This window comes from Pecten maximus, chromosome 12, assembly GCF_902652985.1.
Source record: "Pecten maximus chromosome 12, xPecMax1.1, whole genome shotgun sequence".
Classification (NCBI taxonomy): Eukaryota; Metazoa; Mollusca; class Bivalvia; order Pectinida; family Pectinidae; genus Pecten; species Pecten maximus.
This window is the reverse complement of record NC_047026.1, coordinates 26,252,637-26,272,172: the sequence shown is the minus strand read 5'-3', so window position 1 is coordinate 26,272,172 and position 19,536 is coordinate 26,252,637. Positions and strand designations below refer to the sequence as shown.

Genomic DNA, 19,536 nt, shown 5'->3' with positions numbered 1-19,536 from the left:
ATGGTCAGTACCTTGCAACTGCCCCACGTAGGTTTCGAACTCGCAACCCAGAGGTGGAGGGCTAGTGTTAAAGTGTCGGGACACCTTAACCACTCGACCACCGCGGCCCGTTTCGATTGGAAAAATCGGCAAGTTTTAATGAGGCAAATACAAAGGTACAAACATACAAATACAACTGGTCAAAAACGAAAAACTTCTATTTTCACTGCAAAATAAATTGTATCAGTTTGATAAATTTCACTGGCAAAAAATACAATAATTACGTAAGACATATCAGAACTAAAAGGCTTCGATGAAGTTGGACAACTTGTGTTCAGTCCCGTTGCTGAAAATGCAATAAAATAAGTTTAAATAAAATCAAATGTTTCCAGTAGACTGAGAGGCTTCCTTCAATGATTGGATAACGATCTAGTCTACCACTCAACTTCGTGTGATGATGAATTTTTTTACAAATTTAAGCACTGGAAACACCAACATGTGTACATTAGTTACAAATAACATCCAAATAAACCTACAGAAAGTGGCTGTTATTTTTGTAATGTTATTGAAAACGAAATCCACTTTTTCTATAACGTCATTAAAATGATCAAATTTAGGAAAAAAAATACATCTCGATAAAATGAAATTAAATATGTCAGAAGATGAAAATCGTATTTCCTTTTATCAGGTATTAACTCGGAGATTATAGAGAGACAAAAACAGTCATTGAAACCTAGGAAAACCGTTATGTATGTTAGAACGTGTATATGTATTGTCATCAAAATACTTATGCAAATCGAATTGTGCAATCGACATTTGAAATGAATATTATTATAATATATATTGTACATTTACATATTACAGAGCATGTTGAATTTTCACATGCTTATCAGTGATACATGTACTTCGGAGTTATTCATACATGTGCATGTAGTGGGGTGTTATATTGTGGAGTGTTATGTATACATGTACGTGTAGTGGGGTGTTATATATACATGTACGTGTAGTGGGAGTGTTATTTATACATGTACGTGTAGTGGGGTGTTATATATACATGTACGTGTAGTGGAGTGTTATATATACATGTACGTGTAGTGAGGGTGTTATATATACATGTACGTGTAGTGGGGTGTTATATATACATGTACGTGAAGTGGAGTGTTATATATACATGTACGTGTAGTGGAGTGTTATATATACATGTACGTGTAGTGGAGTGTTATTTATACATGTACGTGTAGTGGGGGTGTTATATATACATGTACGTGTAGTGGGGTGTTATATATACATGTACGTGTAGTGGGGGTGTTATATATACATGTACGTGTAGTGGGGGTGTTATATATACATGTACGTGTAGTGGGGGTGTTATATATACATGTACGTGTAGTGGGGTGTTATATATACATGTACGTGTAGTGGGGGTGTTATATATACATGTACGTGTAGTGGGGTGTTATTTATACTTGTACGTGTAGTGGGGTGTTATTTATACATGTACGTGTAGTGGAGTGTTATTTATACATGTACGTGTAGTGGGGGTGTTATTTATATATGTACGTGTAGTGGGGTGTTATATATACATGCACGTGTAGTGGGGTGTTATATATACATGTACGTGTAGTGGAGTGTTATTTATACATGTACGTGTAGTGGGGTGTTATATATACATGCACGTGTAGTGGGGTGTTATATATACATGTACGTGTAGTGGAGTGTTATTTATACATGTACGTGTAGTGGGGTGTTATATATACATGTACGTGTAGTGGGGGTGTTATTTATACATGTACGTGTAGTGGGGTGTTATATATACATGTACGTGTAGTGGAGTGTTATATATACATGTACGTGTAGTGGAGTGTTATATATACATGTACGTGTAGTGGGGTGTTATTTATACATGTACGTGTAGTGGGGTGTTATTTATACATGTACGTGTAGTGGAGTGTAATTTATACATGTACGTGTAGTGGGGTGTAATTATACATGTACGTGTAGTGGGGGTGTTATACATACATGTACGTGTAGTGGGGTGTTATTTATACATGTACGTGTAGTGGGGTGTTATATATACATGTACATATGTACGTGTAGTGAGGGTGTTATTTATACATGTACATATGTACGTGTAGTGAGGGTGTTATTTATACATGTACATATGTACGTGTAGTGAGGGTGTTATTTATACATGTACATATGTACGTGTAGTGGGGTGTTATTTATACATGTACGTGTAGTGGGGTGTTATTTATACATGTACGTGTAGTGGGGTGTTATTTATACATGTACGTGTAGTGGGGGTGTTATATATACATGTACGTGTAGTGGGAGTGGTATTTACACATGTACGTGTAGTGGAGTGTTATGTATACATGTACGTGTAGTGGGGTGTTATTTATACATGTACGTGTAGTGGGGGTGTTATATATACATGTACGTGTAGTGGAGTGTTATATATACATGTACGTGTAGTGGGGTGTTATTTATACATGTACGTGTAGTGGAGTGTTATATATACATGTACGTGTAGTGGGGGTGTTATATATACATGTACGTGTAGTGGAGTGTTATATATACATGTACGTGTAGTGGAGTGTTATATATACATGTACGTGTAGTGGAGTGTTATTTATACATGTACGTGTAGTGGAGTGTTATTTATACATGTACGTGTAGTGGGGTGTTATATATACATGTACGTGTAGTGGGGTGTTATATATACATGTACGTGTAGTGGGGGTGTTATATATACATGTACGTGTAGTGGGGGTATTATTTATACATGTACGTGTAGTGGGGGTATTATTTATACATGTACATATGTACGTGTAGTGAGGGTGTTATTTATACATGTACATATGTACGTGTAGTGGGGTGTTATTTATACATGTACGTGTAGTGGGGTGTTATTTATACATGTACGTGTAGTGGGGTGTTATATATACATGTACGTGTAGTGGGGGTGTTATATATACATGTACGTGTAGTGGGGTGTTATTTATACATGTACGTGTAGTGGAGTGTTATATATACATGTACGTGTAGTGGGGTGTTATATATACATGTACGTGTAGTGGGGTGTTATTTATACATGTACGTGTAGTGGGGTGTTATTTATACATGTACGTGTAGTGGGGTGTTATTTATACATGTACGTGTAGTGGAGTGTTATTTATACATGGACGTGTAGTGGGGGTGTTATATATACATGTACGTGTAGTGGGGTGTTATATATACATGTACGTGTAGTGGGGTGTTATATATACATGTACGTGTAGTGGGGGTATTATTTATACATGTACGTGTAGTGGGGGTGTTATATATACATGTACGTGTAGTGGGGTGTTATATATACATGTACGTGTAGTGGGGTGTTATATATACATGTACGTGTAGTGGGGTGTTATATATACATGTACGTGTAGTGGGGTGTTATATATACATGTACGTGTAGTGGAGTGTTATATATACATGTACGTGTAGTGGAGTGTTATATATACATGTACGTGTAGTGGGGGTGTTATTTATACATGTACGTGTAGTGGGGTTGTTATATATACATGTACGTGTAGTGGAGTGTTATATATACATGTACGTGTAGTGGGGGTGTTATATATACATGTACGTGTAGTGGAGTGTTATATATACATGTACGTGTAGTGGAGTGTTATATATACATGCACGTGTAGTGGGTGTGTTATATATACATGCACGTGTAGTGGGGTGTTATATATACATGCACGTGTAGTGGGGTGTTATATATACATGTACGTGTAGTGGAGTGTTATATATACATGTACGTGTAGTGGGGTGTTATATATACATGCACGTGTAGTGGGGTGTTATATATACATGTACGTGTAGTGGGGTGTTATTTACATGCACGTGTAGTGGGGTGTTATATATACATGCACGTGTAGTGGGTGTGTTATATATACATGTACGTGTAGTGGGTGTGTTATATATACATGCACGTGTAGTGGGGTGTTATATATACATGCACGTGTAGTGGGGTGTTATATATACATGCACGTGTAGTGGGGTGTTATATATACATGCACGTGTAGTGGGGTGTTATATATACATGCACGTGTAGTGGGGTGTTATATATACATGCACGTGTAGTGGGGTGTTATATATACATGCACGTGTAGTGGGGTGTTATATATACATGCACGTGTAGTGGGGTGTTATATATACATGCACGTGTAGTGGGTGTGTTATATATACATGTACGTGTAGTGGGTGTGTTATATATACATGCACGTGTAGTGGGGTGTTATATATACATGCACGTGTAGTGGGGTGTTATATATACATGCACGTGTAGTGGGGTGTTATATATACATGCACGTGTAGTGGGGTGTTATATATACATGCACGTGTAGTGGGGGTGTTACATATACATGCACGTGTAGTGGGGTGTTATATATACATGCACGTGTAGTGGGGTGTTATATATACATGCACGTGTAGTGGGTGTGTTATATATACATGTACGTGTAGTGGGTGTGTTATATATACATGCACGTGTAGTGGGGTGTTATATATACATGCACGTGTAGTGGGGTGTTATATATACATGCACGTGTAGTGGGGTGTTATATATACATGCACGTGTAGTGGGGGTGTTACATATACATGCACGTGTAGTGGGGTGTTATATATACATGCACGTGTAGTGCAGATATTAAATGTACATACATAGACTAACGAGAACCATAAAATGTCCTTTACATTTTAAAATCTTTGAAATAAAAAAATCAGTTTTCCAAAATGGAAACAAAAATATTTACTTTAGTTTAAATTGTATTTTATTTGTGATTCGATACAACATGTAGTACAGCAACATAAATGAAAATGATCGGATTCAGAAACAAGTACAGTGTACTTATATTAATCTGTCTCCATAAGTTGTAACATATTGGCAAAATGACGGTACTGACAAAGTGGACTACATTATTTAATACAGGTAGTGAGGGGTGCGGGGAGGGGAGGAAAGCGTGTGGGGTTGAGAAGAGGAAACTGTTACATGGATTTACCGATAGGATTAATTTGTTAATATATATATATGTATATAAATATATTTGCACATGTATTAACCGAAATAATTGTATTACAACCTTACAACCTTATATCGGTAACCAGGTCTGCGGTATGGAATCGTATGGTGTTTTCGGTACGTATAGATATTGCGCATATAAAAAGCACACATTATAAGAATGTGATGTTAGACGTGTAGACTCTAGAATCTTTTAGAATGCATAATAAATGTTTGAACAATATCAAAGATATTTTCGTTATACTGGTCTGGCATATCAGGGTTACCATATAATAAAATGTTAACATTGTAGTCGGGAGGTAAGTTTCTAAAACATTGAATTCTGATGTGCTGGTAGTTTGGACAGTGAAGAAGGAAGTGCTCTGTAGTTTCGTCAGATAAGTTGCATGAACACAGGGGACTGTTAACTAGATTGCGTATATATAAATGACTGTTCAGAGAACTACAATGCATCCTGAGTCGTGCGTGGTGAATCTGACTGTGTCTAGTTTTACAACGATAGTAATATAGGGGTACGGTTTCAGTGCCAGCATTGAGGAATTTTTTAAGATTAGTAATAGAGGGGTTAGTTTTTATGACCTCAGGGAGTGCGTTCCACAGAACAACAGAAGAGGGAAGGAAATATTTACTTTACATTAAGTGCTACTATTTTAAGCAGGCAGTTTAATTATAGGATTTCTTGGTAAGACATAGTAATTTCCGAGCTATTCCGTTCTGATTTGCTGACTCAATTGTGATAAAAACACACAAATCCAAACAAACTTTTTAATTTGGCCACATGTTTCATAAAATAGCCTCTATATTATAAGTTAAGCCTATCTGTCAGCGACATAGTGTATTAATATAAAGTTTAAATCTTATTGTTTAACTTTTGAATGCCGATTTCAATAAAAATAATCTAAAATTTTGATTTAATTTAAAATCACACCATTCGGTACACAGCACGTGGACATTTCAACGTGTAACTAAGTATACGTAGCCTACCTTGCCCTCGAGCGGTTTCATGGACTTTATTTTTAAACTAATGGAAAATTTTATATCTTTCTATATATAGAATAAGTAGGCGTATGACCAGAACGTCGGTAAAAACCGGGACACCTTGATTAAAGACGCACGTTCTCTCAGTTTAATATGTGTTAACCTTAAATCTCTTATTTCGGTATCGCCCAGAATTGGTATCTATATCCACCAGTGTTGTGCAAGGCAGTACAAACTCACGGATAATTTATATCGTAAAAAAATGCTACACCCGCTGAAAATTGTTACATCGCCACAGATAATGGTCGAAGTGGAATATTGTGCTGTATGATGTCGTATACCATAAGATGCCAGTGAATGATCATCATCCCCGACTGGAAGTGTTTTAGGAAGGAAGTGACGAGCTGTGATAGACCAGCAGCCAATACATTAATCAATATTCCTACTATAATGGCGGAAATATCCACAAAAGACATTTCATAAATTGCCGATTTTGTGATTATTTTTGTAAACACCACTCCATGTGTAAAACTAATAACAAAGTGGATACATAAGACAACTACAACAGTTGACTGTAATCTAACAGTTTTTATTCCAAACCAGTGAAAAAAACAACTGTTAGTTTATACCAGAAGATAGAAAAAATGCATGTACATCACTTGTTTTCTCGTTATGAAATCCGGTTATAATATACACGTTATCAAATTGGTATTACATACACGTTATAATACTGGTATTACATACACGTTATAATACTGGTATTACACACACGTTATAAGAGTGGTATTACATACACGTTATAATACTGGTATTACATACACGTTATAACATTGGTATTACATACACGTTATAATACTGGTATTACACACACGTTATAATACTGGTATTACATACACGTTATAAGAGTGGTATTACATACACGTTATAACATTGGTATTACATACACGTTAAGATTGGTATTACATACACGTTATAAGATTGGTATTACATACACGTTATAAGAGTGGTATTACATACACGTTATAATACTGGTATTACATACACGTTAAGATTGGTATTATATACACGTTATAAGAGTGGTATTACATACACGTTATAATACTGGTATTACATACACGTTATAATACTGGTATTACATACACGTTATAAGATTGGTATTACATACACGTTATAATACTGGTATTACATACACGTTATAAGATTGGTATTACATACACGTTATAAGAGTGGTATTACATACACGTTATAATACTGGTATTACATACACGTTATAATACTGGTATTACATACACGTTATAAGATTGGTATTACATACACGTTATAATACTGGTATTACATACACGTTATAAGAGTGGTATTACATACACGTTATAATACTGGTATTACATACACGTTATAATACTGGTATTACATACACGTTATAATACTGGTATTACATACACGTTATAAGATTGGTATTACATACACGTTATAAGAGTGGTATTACATACACGTTATAAGAATGGTATTACATACACGTTATAATACTGGTATTACATACACGTTATAAGATTGGTATTACATACACGTTATAAGAGTGGTATTACATACACGTTATAAGAGTGGTATTACATACCGTTATAATACTGGTATTACATACACGTTATAAGAGTGGTATTACATACACGTTATAATACTGGTATTACATACACGTTATAAGAGTGGTATTACATACACGTTATAACATTGGTATTACATACACGTTATAAGAATGGTATTACATACACGTTATAAGAGTGGTATTACATACACGTTATAATACTGGTATTACATACACGTTATAAGAGTGGTATTACATACACGTTATAATAGTGGTATTACATACACGTTATAAGATTGGTATTACATACACGTTATAATACTGGTATTACATACACGTTATAATACTGGTATTACATACACGTTATAAGAGTGGTATTACATACACGTTATAAGAGTGGTATTACATACACGTTATAACATTGGTATTACATACACGTTATAATACTGGTATTACATACACGTTATAAGATTGGTATTACATACACGTTATAAGACTGGTATTACATACACGTTATAAGACTGGTATTACATACACGTTATAATACTGGTATTACATACACGTTATAATACTGGTATTACATACACGTTATAAGATTGGTATTACATACACGTTATAATACTGGTATTACATACACGTTATAAGACTGGTATTACATACACGTTATAATAGTGGTATTACATACACGTTATAAGACTGGTATTACATACACGTTATAATACTGGTATTACATACACGTTAAGATTGGTATTACATACACGTTATAAGAGTGGTATTACATACACGTTATAAGAGTGGTATTACATACACGTTATAAGAGTGGTATTACATACACGTTATAAGAGTGGTATTACATACACGTTATAATACTGGTATTACATACACGTTATAAGAGAGGTATTACATACACGTTATAAGAGTGGTATTACATACACGTTATAATACTGGTATTACATACACGTTATAATACTGGTATTACATACACGTTATAATACTGGTATTACATACACGTTATAATACTGGTATTACATACACGTTATAATACTGGTATTACATACACGCTATAAGAGTGATATTACATACACGTTATAATACTGGTATTACATACACGTTAAGATTGGTATTACATACACGTTAAGATTGGTATTACATACACGTTATAATACTGGTATTACATACACGTTATAAGAGTGGTATTACATACACGTTATAAGAGTGGTATTACATACACGTTATAATACTGGTATTACATACACGTTATAATACTGGTATTACATACACGTTATAATACTGGTATTACATACACGCTATAAGAGTGATATTACATACACGTTATAATACTGGTATTACATACACGTTAAGATTGGTATTACATACACGTTAAGATTGGTATTACATACACGTTATAATACTGGTATTACATACACGTTATAAGAGTGGTATTACATACACGTTATAAGAGTGGTATTACATACACGTTATAATACTGGTATTACATACACGTTATAATACTGGTATTACATACACGTTATAAGAGTGGTATTACATACACGTTATAACATTGGTATTACATGAACTTTTAGACGAGATAATATACAGCACTTCTGTCAACGCAGACATTATCAACATATACGATTTAACAGAATAAAAAAAACACGGGGTTCTACTCGTCTTCCGTAGTTAGTTCCATGTTGCCATGGTTTGTTAGCCATTACTGTTCTTTGCAGGTAATTAACATCGAATGTACGTAAACGAGTTTCCTCGTGCGTCCTAGGGTGTATTTACCGCATGAACTGCAGCACCCGGATCTAGGTTTCTTTAACCTGATATTTAAATCTGCCTGCGGCTGACGTCAAACAGGTAGGCACCATAAAAAAACTAGGTCGACACAACAGTATGACACAACAATATGACACAAGCCGATAAATATAGTTTACCTAGAACTGTTCTACGATTACTAAAGCACAGCGTGAACAAGCTGATCAACGTGGGTAGATTATCGAGGTAAAACAAAAGAAGGAAATACTCGGTCTGGAAATTTTCTTAATAAAACCATACATTTTCTGTATTTTTGGAAATCCTCTGGAAATCTTAAGTCTGTGGTTTGATAGAGTGCGATAATTGGATTTATGTATATGTTATACAGTAATATGTTTTTGACTCACCTAACAAATATTCTTCTTTCATCCTTAATATTAAGGACATTTTGATAGCCAATGGTGATACTAAGACTGGTCGATATAAATAATAAACATACAACAGTGTATCCCTAATCGAGATTAGAATAAAGTTAAGATTGCTCAAAATTAATAGTTGAGGTTATTGGCTGATTGTAAGAGGAAATAAAACTACTGTATATTATCTCGACCCTTGTCGATGTTAACAAGCGTTTGCATGCTAATCATTGTAATAGCTGGTGGCTACATCACTGTACAACGTACAGGAGGCCAGCCACACTTCCCGAGAGACACAATCGCGGCCCCTCTAATTGTTAATCGTATTAAATTAAAGCAATACATTTCCCCAACCTTTACATTTATTTACCAATCTCCTGTCTAATATAGATAACTGCATGTCCTCTTTTCTGGTCTGACTTCTTCCTCTTACACTTTCTGGCACTTTCCGTGAGATAACGTTCATGTCCCGGTTGCCTTAACATGTTTACGTCCGCCATGTTGCTTCTTTCTCGGCAGTATCAGGGCTACGAGTGGTAATGTATGAATTAGATCGAGACCGCAATTTTTACATTCTTTATTTTTTTTTATATATATCTGTCATTAATGGTTGCAAGGACTTTAAATTTTTTTGTTATTAACAGAAAGTATTAGTTTTGTAACATACTCATAGAAAATATAACGTTTTATATCATTTTCTCATAGTGTTTTTTTAACCATATAACCCCTTTAAGATAGTAATGGTAAAATTGACCAACAACCCAGAAACTGAATCTTGTCCGAGGTATTATGGTCCTTAATGATTGTGTGGAGTATGATAGAAATCCTTCATGGAATGAAGCCGATGTAGTTCTGACATTTAATATTCTGAAAATAGTAACGATGACCTTGACCTTAATCCCAGCAACCCTAAAACTGGAACATGTCGAGTCCTTTTGTCCTTTGTAAGGGGCCGCGGTGGCCGCGGTGGTTGAGGTGTCCTTACACTTTATTACTAGTACTCCACCTCTGGGTTGCGAGTTCGAAATTAAACACACGTGGGGCAGTTGCCTGGTACTGACCGTAGGTTGGTCAGGCTTTCCTCCACCTCCAAATCAAGGCATATCCTTAAATGATACTGGCCGTTAATAGCACGTTTAACAAAATAAACCAAAGTCCTTTGTAAGTGTGTGAAGTTCTCTGGAGCGCCGAGGATTTTCTAAAAATAAAAAACAATGCCTTGACCCTGACCCAACAACCCTGAAACCTCAAATTGTCCGAGATATTACGGTCCTTTGTAATTGTCTTTAGTTTCATCAAAATGAAGGAATATAGCAAGTACAGCGCTGACGGCTTTTCTAAAAATAGTTACTGTGGCCTTGACCTTGGCCCAACAACCCCGAAACTTGGACTTGTGCAAGATAGTATCGTTCCTTGTAAGTGTCAGAAGTTTAATGCAAATTCCCCAAAGAATTAAGATGGTAGAGGGCTGAGTAGGATTTTCTTAAAATAGTAAAGGTCACCTTGATCTTGACCCAACTACCCCGAAATTTAAACGTGTCCGAGATAGTATGGTCCTTTATCATGTGTGAAATTGGATCGAAAATCCCCAATTCTTAATTGTTAGGTACATGTATATATATATTATAAGAAAAAAGAGACAAACAACAAAGTTTTTTTCTAAGCATAGTCACATTCATTTTACTCTTCAGATGCTTAGTAAAATAAACAATGCCTCATAACTTCATAAATTAATTGTTTGTCCCTTTTTTGTTTACTTTAAACCAGAAAATGTGAAGTAAAAACTCTTTTTACAAATGCATTGATGAATTTGTTGTATCATTATATCACATGGCATACTGAAACATAAAACAGTTACTGTGATTTGTGTACATCTCCTACTGAATATCTGACCACCAGCAGTCTGGTGTATCAGGCATGGCTGTGTTTACAATTAGTCATGGACTGGGCGGTAGTCCCTACCGCAGACCGGTAGTCCTTACCGCCCAGTCCGTTAGAGCGCTGAGAATCTGTATAGTCCCCACTCACGGTTTCAAATTAGCACGTGCAGGGAACTAAAATCAACCATCAGAACTTATAACCCGCTTATTTCATCTCCTTCTACATTTGTAACGTCTACATTTTGAATAAATTGTAAATAGGCCAACATGAATTTCCCTAGATTAATCTTAGCACCAATGGCGATTTATAAAGCATGAGACAGCCTAATGAGTTAGTTTGTTCGCAGGGACTTGAGAATTAGTTACAGTCTACATGTATTTGGACCTCCCTATAGTGTGTATAGCACATTTATAATGAACACCGGGGGAATCATTTTTATCGAATTTTAATCTAGCCTCCAAAACGTCCGAAAATGTGCTATACTTACTATAGGGAGGTCCAAATACATGTATACTGTAACTAATTCTCAAGTCCCTGTGAGTTTGTCTATTTCAAAATTCATATTAAAAATGTTTCACAAACTTTATGTAAACGCCATTCTCAAAGGCATCTTCAGCTTAACAGTCGTGCTTGACATTATTCAAGCTAACCAGTTCATGTTGTTAAGTTAACATCATGACAAACAAGTAACAAAAGGACCAATTGGGTACAAAGTCCATTAAGTGTTAACGAGCTGCCTGTTGGATTTATATACAGGGGGCGCTACACGCTTCCGTGACAGCCCCGCACTTATTCCAGTGTAGGGGTCATACCCTCCGCTCATAAATTGGCGTGTTTTTGTGCCGAACGATGGCCTATAATTCCCACATAGCTCTTTACTTGTTGATTAAATCAGTGGATAGCATTTTACAAGAATCAAATGATATACTGTAAAAAATAGTGTGCGCACTATGACATTAAATTTAGACCAATAACCAGGAGCTCATCGCCAATTTTACGGTAATAACTCCTATACCAAACAAACGTTTTCACGACTACAGTTATAATGACACTTCAACACGCTCGTGTAATTAAGTTACTGTACAAGGAAATGTTGACTGTCGATCTGATTGATAGATTCACCGGATAAAAATCTTAGAGTAGTTTGTAGTTTCCTCCTTTAACGACACTGTATACTAAATACCCCGACCGTAAAAATATCCTATCCCCCAAAAAAGATGTCGGAAAGTATCCTCAAACCTTTATACATACATGTAGAGGAAGCCCATCATCCCAGTCGGAACACCTCGTCCGATTACAGTGCCTTGCTGTAGGGAATCAGCCGAGGTGTTCCGGATGCCCCTAAAATAAGATGCCATGACTAAGATACGTGTTCAATATATGTCGTGAGTCAGTTGTCCGGTGCGTCTTAAATCCATCAGCCCTGCAGGTAGGACGTATACTCGCTGCCCCCATATCATGGATTCGTAAGAGGCGACCAAATTGTTTCTCTTATTTCAAGAAAACCTTCCTCTTCCTAATGTCTCTCTTGGCATTATATCACTTTTGGCGTTTATGAGCGGAGTGTAGAAAAACTACGACAGGAAGCTCAGTTGACAAATTAAACCAATGACCAATAGAAACCAAGCTGATGAAGAGTTGACTAAAGAAACTTACGCTGATGAAGAGTTGACTAAAGAAACTACGCTGACGAAAAGTTGACTATAGAAACTGTACGCTGATGAAGAGTTGACTATAGAAAATGTACGCTGATGAAAAGTTGACTATAGAAACTGTACGCTGACGAAAAGTTGACTATAGAAACTGTACGCTGATGAAGAGTTGACTATAGAAAATGTACGCTGATGAAGAGTTGACTAAAGAAACTGCGCTGACGAAAAGTTGACTATAGAAAATGTACGCTGACGAAAAGTTGACTAAAGAAACTGTACGCTGACGAAGAGTTGACTAAAGAAACTGTACGCTGATGAAAAGTTGACTAAAGAAACTGTACGCTGATGAAGAGTTGACTAAAGAAACTGTACGCTGACGAAAAGTTGACTAAACATCTTTCTGATCGAGACGATAACATTTTTGTTTACATTTTACAGATTCGTTGACGTTACATGCTGTGGCAAATACTTAGAAAACTGTTGACCTTGACCTCGGGAGATCAAGATGATACATTCCCTCTGTAGATAAGATATCAGATTCACAGTACATAATTCAGTTGCTGAAGGCACTTGTCATTTGATTTAAATATTGTTTTTATTATAAGGATTTCTGAGTGAGGTCTAAAGATATCTATTTTTAATACGTGTCCGAAGGCATTCATATTCTGTTTACGGTTATAACAATCAAGAACCTATCATCAAAGTCAAACTTAATGTGTCGGGTTTGTACCAGGCCTTTTAGTGTTGGCTAAAGTATTTTACCCTCGGGGTTTCCCATTTAAATGTTTCAGCTGGACCTTCACCGATAATTCTTTTTAAAGAGATAATAAAGGGATTGTGTGATGATCATTTTGTTGATAGCACGTGTCCTTCTCTTACATCTTTCCTTTTTTACACCTTCCTTTTACAATTAAAGAAATAAATCTTGAAAGTCCATCAAATAATTACTGTTTGTTTCTCTTTAGAATCATTACTTTACAACAGTAGCGAAACAATTTACAGTAAGCGCGCAAGAATTTAGTACTCGGATAAAAGTCACGTGGTCGGGTAAACGGATCCAGTGCCTTTCATATCGGTTCGGGGAATGTGTTAGAGTGTACCGCTTTGCCCGCTGAACCTGAATAATATTATCGACGTTGAGATATTAATAGAATATTTCCCAGCCTTGGGAGTGTGACAAAGAAATCTCAACCCGAGTTGGAATTTATGAACGCCCATCTCGAGCTTTGCCGAGGGTTGGACATTCATAACTTGTGCCCTCAAGGGTTGAAATTTCTTTGTCACACTCCCTAGATAGGGAATCATTACTTTGCTCTCATCACTTTAAATAATTGCATATCCCTTCGGTGATCAATGTCTGTTTGTAAACAAATGCACATGGTCAGCGGATGAATATCCTTATTAGAAGTACCCACCGATCGACCCCCCCCCCAAGGGCAAACCAACATCATTACATAAGTAAATATAGATCTAGATTTAATTCACAATATCGATTCAAACAAACACTATAATAAATCATCAGTGATATTATTCTGACGTTAACAACAGTGCTTCTTGTCATTTTATAAAACATTAAATAACAACGCGGGAACCATAGTGACGTCACTCAAAAAGTAGTTACAAAAGTACTCCCAGTTCAGAAGGTTATCGTGGGTAATCTGTAATACCCTAGGGGTTGACAGAGAAGTCTCTCGCGTTTAAAACTGGGGATAAATTTGTGAACTATGGGAGAAATTCTTATGATAATGCCTGCAGATTGGTTAGTGACCAACGATGTCCAATATATAGCCCATTGGCTGCAGGTATTACGTAACCCGCGAGCACAGCGTGGGGCGACAGGAAATCAACTTAGAATTTAAAGACTCATTTGTTTGCGAAGAATATCTTAAAGTGAGCCCCCCAAGGTCACAACGCAGTGCCCTCGCAATACTTCACTGAGGAGTTGAAATCTCCTCAGAACTTGCTGTTTTTGTGGTGATACGAGGATGAGATACATGTAGTGACCAGATGTCCCATCTTTAAGGATATATGTGACACTCTTTTTGATAAAGCCGTAAACGCTGACGATGATCATAATCAATTAATGACGATCAGAAGTTTAGACAGAATCTGTGCTCAAGTTAAAGGACCGTTATTCTAATTCTTGAATTCTTGATCGAGTGGAACATATGAACAAAGAATAAAGTAAAGATTTGTATAGAGTCCTTTGGACAAGTACAAGGAGAATAAGACTATGGTCCGTATGCTTCAATTCATATTTTTCAATGATTTGAAGGAAATTTAGAAAGACTTCAGAAGAGATAATATTTTTGATGGTTAGGTTATTTCTTTTAAACTGCTATTTCATGATTTATGCTCGAGTTTTCCATTAGTAATGTTTCAGAATAACTACCCAGGTGTTCCATTTCTTTGTTCCGAATAAAAAGTATCAAAACTATGTAGTATTGAACTTCTGTCGTAAAGACTGTCATAATAAATAAAAAATATATTTATACTTGTATTTATAACTCAATACAAACCGCAAATTTTCGACATGCATCATATCAAAACATACTATCCACAGATGATAAAAATACGACAGCAACTATTTAACAGAAGATAATAAATACAAGAAATATCTTCAAAGTTGACATTAAAGCACATTTTGAAAATATCTTTTATTTCCGATAGGAATGGACAATCACCATGTTCAGTATAATCACTGGTATTGTCGAGACTATAATGGAAAATATAGGAACGGCCTAATGGTGTATTTGGATATAACTGTGCAGAAAGTTACACACATTATAGTTCTCTCAATGACACCTACAGTGTTGTAATTAATGGGCAGCAACAATATGAGTACATCAATATGACAATAAAATCCATAAGCTAGTACAACAGTTCGGCTTATGAAAGGCCTTCGGAGTACAAACGGACTCTCAAATGTTCTACTTTATCGCTCCATAAGGTTCTATGTTTCATGATAGGTATATGAAGCTTTACACTAAATACCATTTTCAATGTTTACACAGAAACCTACTCTACAGAAATAATTCTAATAAAAGCAGGTACTTATCGACTACACTAAGCAGAAAAGCTAGTCGATAATTCACCGGAAGTCAATATGATTAGACCGGAAGGACACCCATGACTCTCCTGACGGATACCGTTAAGGCGTCGTGTGTAGATTTCTGTCAGATTAGCCGGGTTCTCGATCAATACGTCAATCAGAGTTTCTCATAGTGTGGTATACGTCCCGTGTTGAACACTCTTATAATGTCGATTTCTAGTGAAACGAAACACATATGTATCATTAAATCAGCTTTAGGTGAATGTGATGAAGTAACATCAAGACTGCAGGTTGTGTGGTCAATAATTCAATAAACGTATGTCTGTTTAAGGATGTTTGTTTTATGAAGGTAACATGTGCTTATGTGAATTAATGTTTTGTTTCAATCACTGCTATTCAATATTTCATCAATAAAAAAAAATCAAAAAAAATCACTGTACAACATTGTTACTGAGTTTTTGTTTTTGTTTTTCCTTATAATTTTGCTGCATGTGAAAAACCATTAGAGAAGGCGAGTCATGTGCCTCCTTGTATCCCGCGACCTGTTTCCCTGGCAACATCTTCACTGAAACATCACCTATACCGTGGATCTCAAAAATGTCACCTCAATGAATATCCAGAGCTATAAACGACTTAAGACATAATCCCAAAGAGAGGCCATTGTCAAGGTCAGATGCAAGTTTAATCAATATTGTGTACTTGCGTTACTTGTAGCTATGAACGTGGGGACAAATTTCCAACGTGCTTGTGTACGTCCTCCAAAAGATCCGTGTAAATGAGCGCGCGCTCTCTGATCGACTCTGAGATTTAGATCGATCTCATGGACGGTTCAGATATAGCAGGTGTTGGCAGCAGGAGGCAGCACGTGTGAAACAATTCTATCGCTTCTTTGATTGATTTAACTTTGATTGATTTAACTTTGATTGATTCATTGATTGATTCATCAATCGGTTAATATCCTGTCGCCTAGTACATGTATAACCTGTCTAGTGTGAACAGTTTATGATATTTAGTCTGGTAATAATCGTTAAGGATATGACACAGTGATGATATTCACTATGCGATACGTGCTTATTTTCGATTGTTCTCTAATATCCTCTTAGTATTTCAGATGACCAATGGTTTTCGAGTTTCCTTTTAGCCTGGTAACCAATTTGCATACATTTTCTGATGTTTTAGATTGTATGCTTACCTTTTTTTTTTTAATATCCCTACCCATTGCCAGGTTATACACTAAACTAGTTCACTAGTCAACAACACTGATCTATCATCATACATATTATGTATCGTTAACTGGAGGTCAGTGACCTTATACTATCATTATAAAAAAACACTCGGAGGCAATGTTTTAGAGTACAATCACGTTGTCTAGTGCTTTTCACAGCAACATGTCAGTTTATAGTGATAACTGGAAAGGTTGATGGCCCCTTAGTACTCGTCAGTGATATATATGTATGTACTTATAATACTGTCGATGTTCCAGTAATTAGGTCCCACTGGTAGATTAAACATGGTTTTAAAAGTAAGTCTCTGGAAAATAATTCCCGCATGGACCTGAGAAGTAATTACATGATGTGTGGAGTATTCTCAAACGAGAGTTTCTATCAGCATTGAGCCGACTCACCACCGGCGATGATTAACCTTTAAGCGACTATAACTGTAAAAATCACTGTTGGAGAATTTTTATCATGCGTAATATTTAAAAAAAAATCATATAGCTAAGACTTTCCCTTATTTACGAAAATTGAAAGTGTCAAAAACCGTGTTTTTTTTGTAAATAAATAAATCAATTTGGTAGGCCCTACAAGAATGCATTTCTGGACATTTCATTACATTGAGCGTTTCACTTTTAAAATGATATATATTTCTAGTCGTATTAGTTTGTCAAGCAGGTCAAGTTGGTCAAGTAGGTCAAGTTGGTCTTGAATGCGGCATTAGATTCACATTAAGAGAGGAATACGTCTAGCAGGTCGTTCAGTCAATATAGAAACATCAGCTTGGAATTCAAAAACGTCAAAACCACGACATTCAATAAGTGAATTCTTGTCTACATATTTACCGTTTTTTCGTGCTACTTCACTAAAACATGTTACCGAAGGTATCCAGTAGGAAACCTCATCCTGTCACGTTATACTGATAACAGGTGAACCAATCGCTAAGCAGGAAAAACGACTACCATGTTTAGACACTGGTTTGCCCCGGATAAGGAACAGAACCCAAAGCCTTCCTCACAGGGATGAACGTTCAAAAATGCCAAAAGTGAGGCATTATCAAGGGAGACTTCAGGGACAAGAAAGTTGTTTAGAAAGAAGATCAATAATAAGATCCCAAATTTAGTTGTCTCATGTACGATCATGCAATGGGGGCAGCAGGTAGGATTCTTACGCCATATCTGCTAGGTAATGTGCTTTATTATTACGATCTCGGTGGATAATGGTCAGGATGAGAAGTACAAGTTGATGAAGATAATTATGTTGCTATCTTTATCTTGTTAAGAAATAATCTATTTCCTTGTGTGACATACAGTTTTTATTACTTCTTTTGGTCATAATTTGCTCTCGTGCACGTGCTTTTGTTTTCACGTGAGAATATATTAAATATGTTTGTATACATTTGTAGTAGTTATAACAAAAAAACTCTGACCACTGGCGTAGTTGTAAGATAGCTAGCCTCTGATTGGCCGAAATTTAGATATTGTCCGATGATTTTGATGAATTTTGGTACAGTTGTATAAAGATATATTATTGGATAGTATAGTCCCTTCTGTAACATCACTTCACATTTTAACAAATTGGATGCTATTTACTTGTCTCTGATGCGTCGAATTTTAGAAAGTGTTCGATTGCGATGAATATTGGTGTATGGGGTATTAGGGGGGCACAAATACAACTGCACGGGTTTGATGAAAATTGGAACCGCAAAGTGTTCCTCGATTTTATGCTCATATATTACATGTACAGGTCTGTGTATATATGTTTTAAACAAAAACATTTAGACATCGAAACCGATCATTTGAAAGCAATTAATAATCAAATATGTACCCATTCAATGACTGAATTGAAATTATGTGACGGTGACTAGAATCTGAGCCACAGGCACAGGAGAAGTTTTAAGTGCTTAGCACTTCGGCGTTTATAGGTTACTGTACTGGTGACATCTTACCCCGCGGTCAAGCA

At 35.9% G+C, this 19,536-nt stretch overlaps 1 protein-coding gene across 1 annotated transcript in view; it reads right to left on the bottom strand.

The window, feature by feature from the left end:
* LOC117338954 (putative uncharacterized protein DDB_G0281733) overlaps positions 1–16,920 on the bottom strand; it is a 57,669-nt gene extending 40,749 nt beyond the window's left edge. Inside the window, exon 1 of the mRNA XM_033900319.1 lies at positions 16,801–16,920. Within this exon, the coding sequence (XP_033756210.1) occupies positions 16,801–16,920 (120 nt within the window). The remainder of the gene's footprint in view (positions 1–16,800) is intronic.
* Between the last annotated feature and the right edge of the window lie 2,616 nt (positions 16,921–19,536).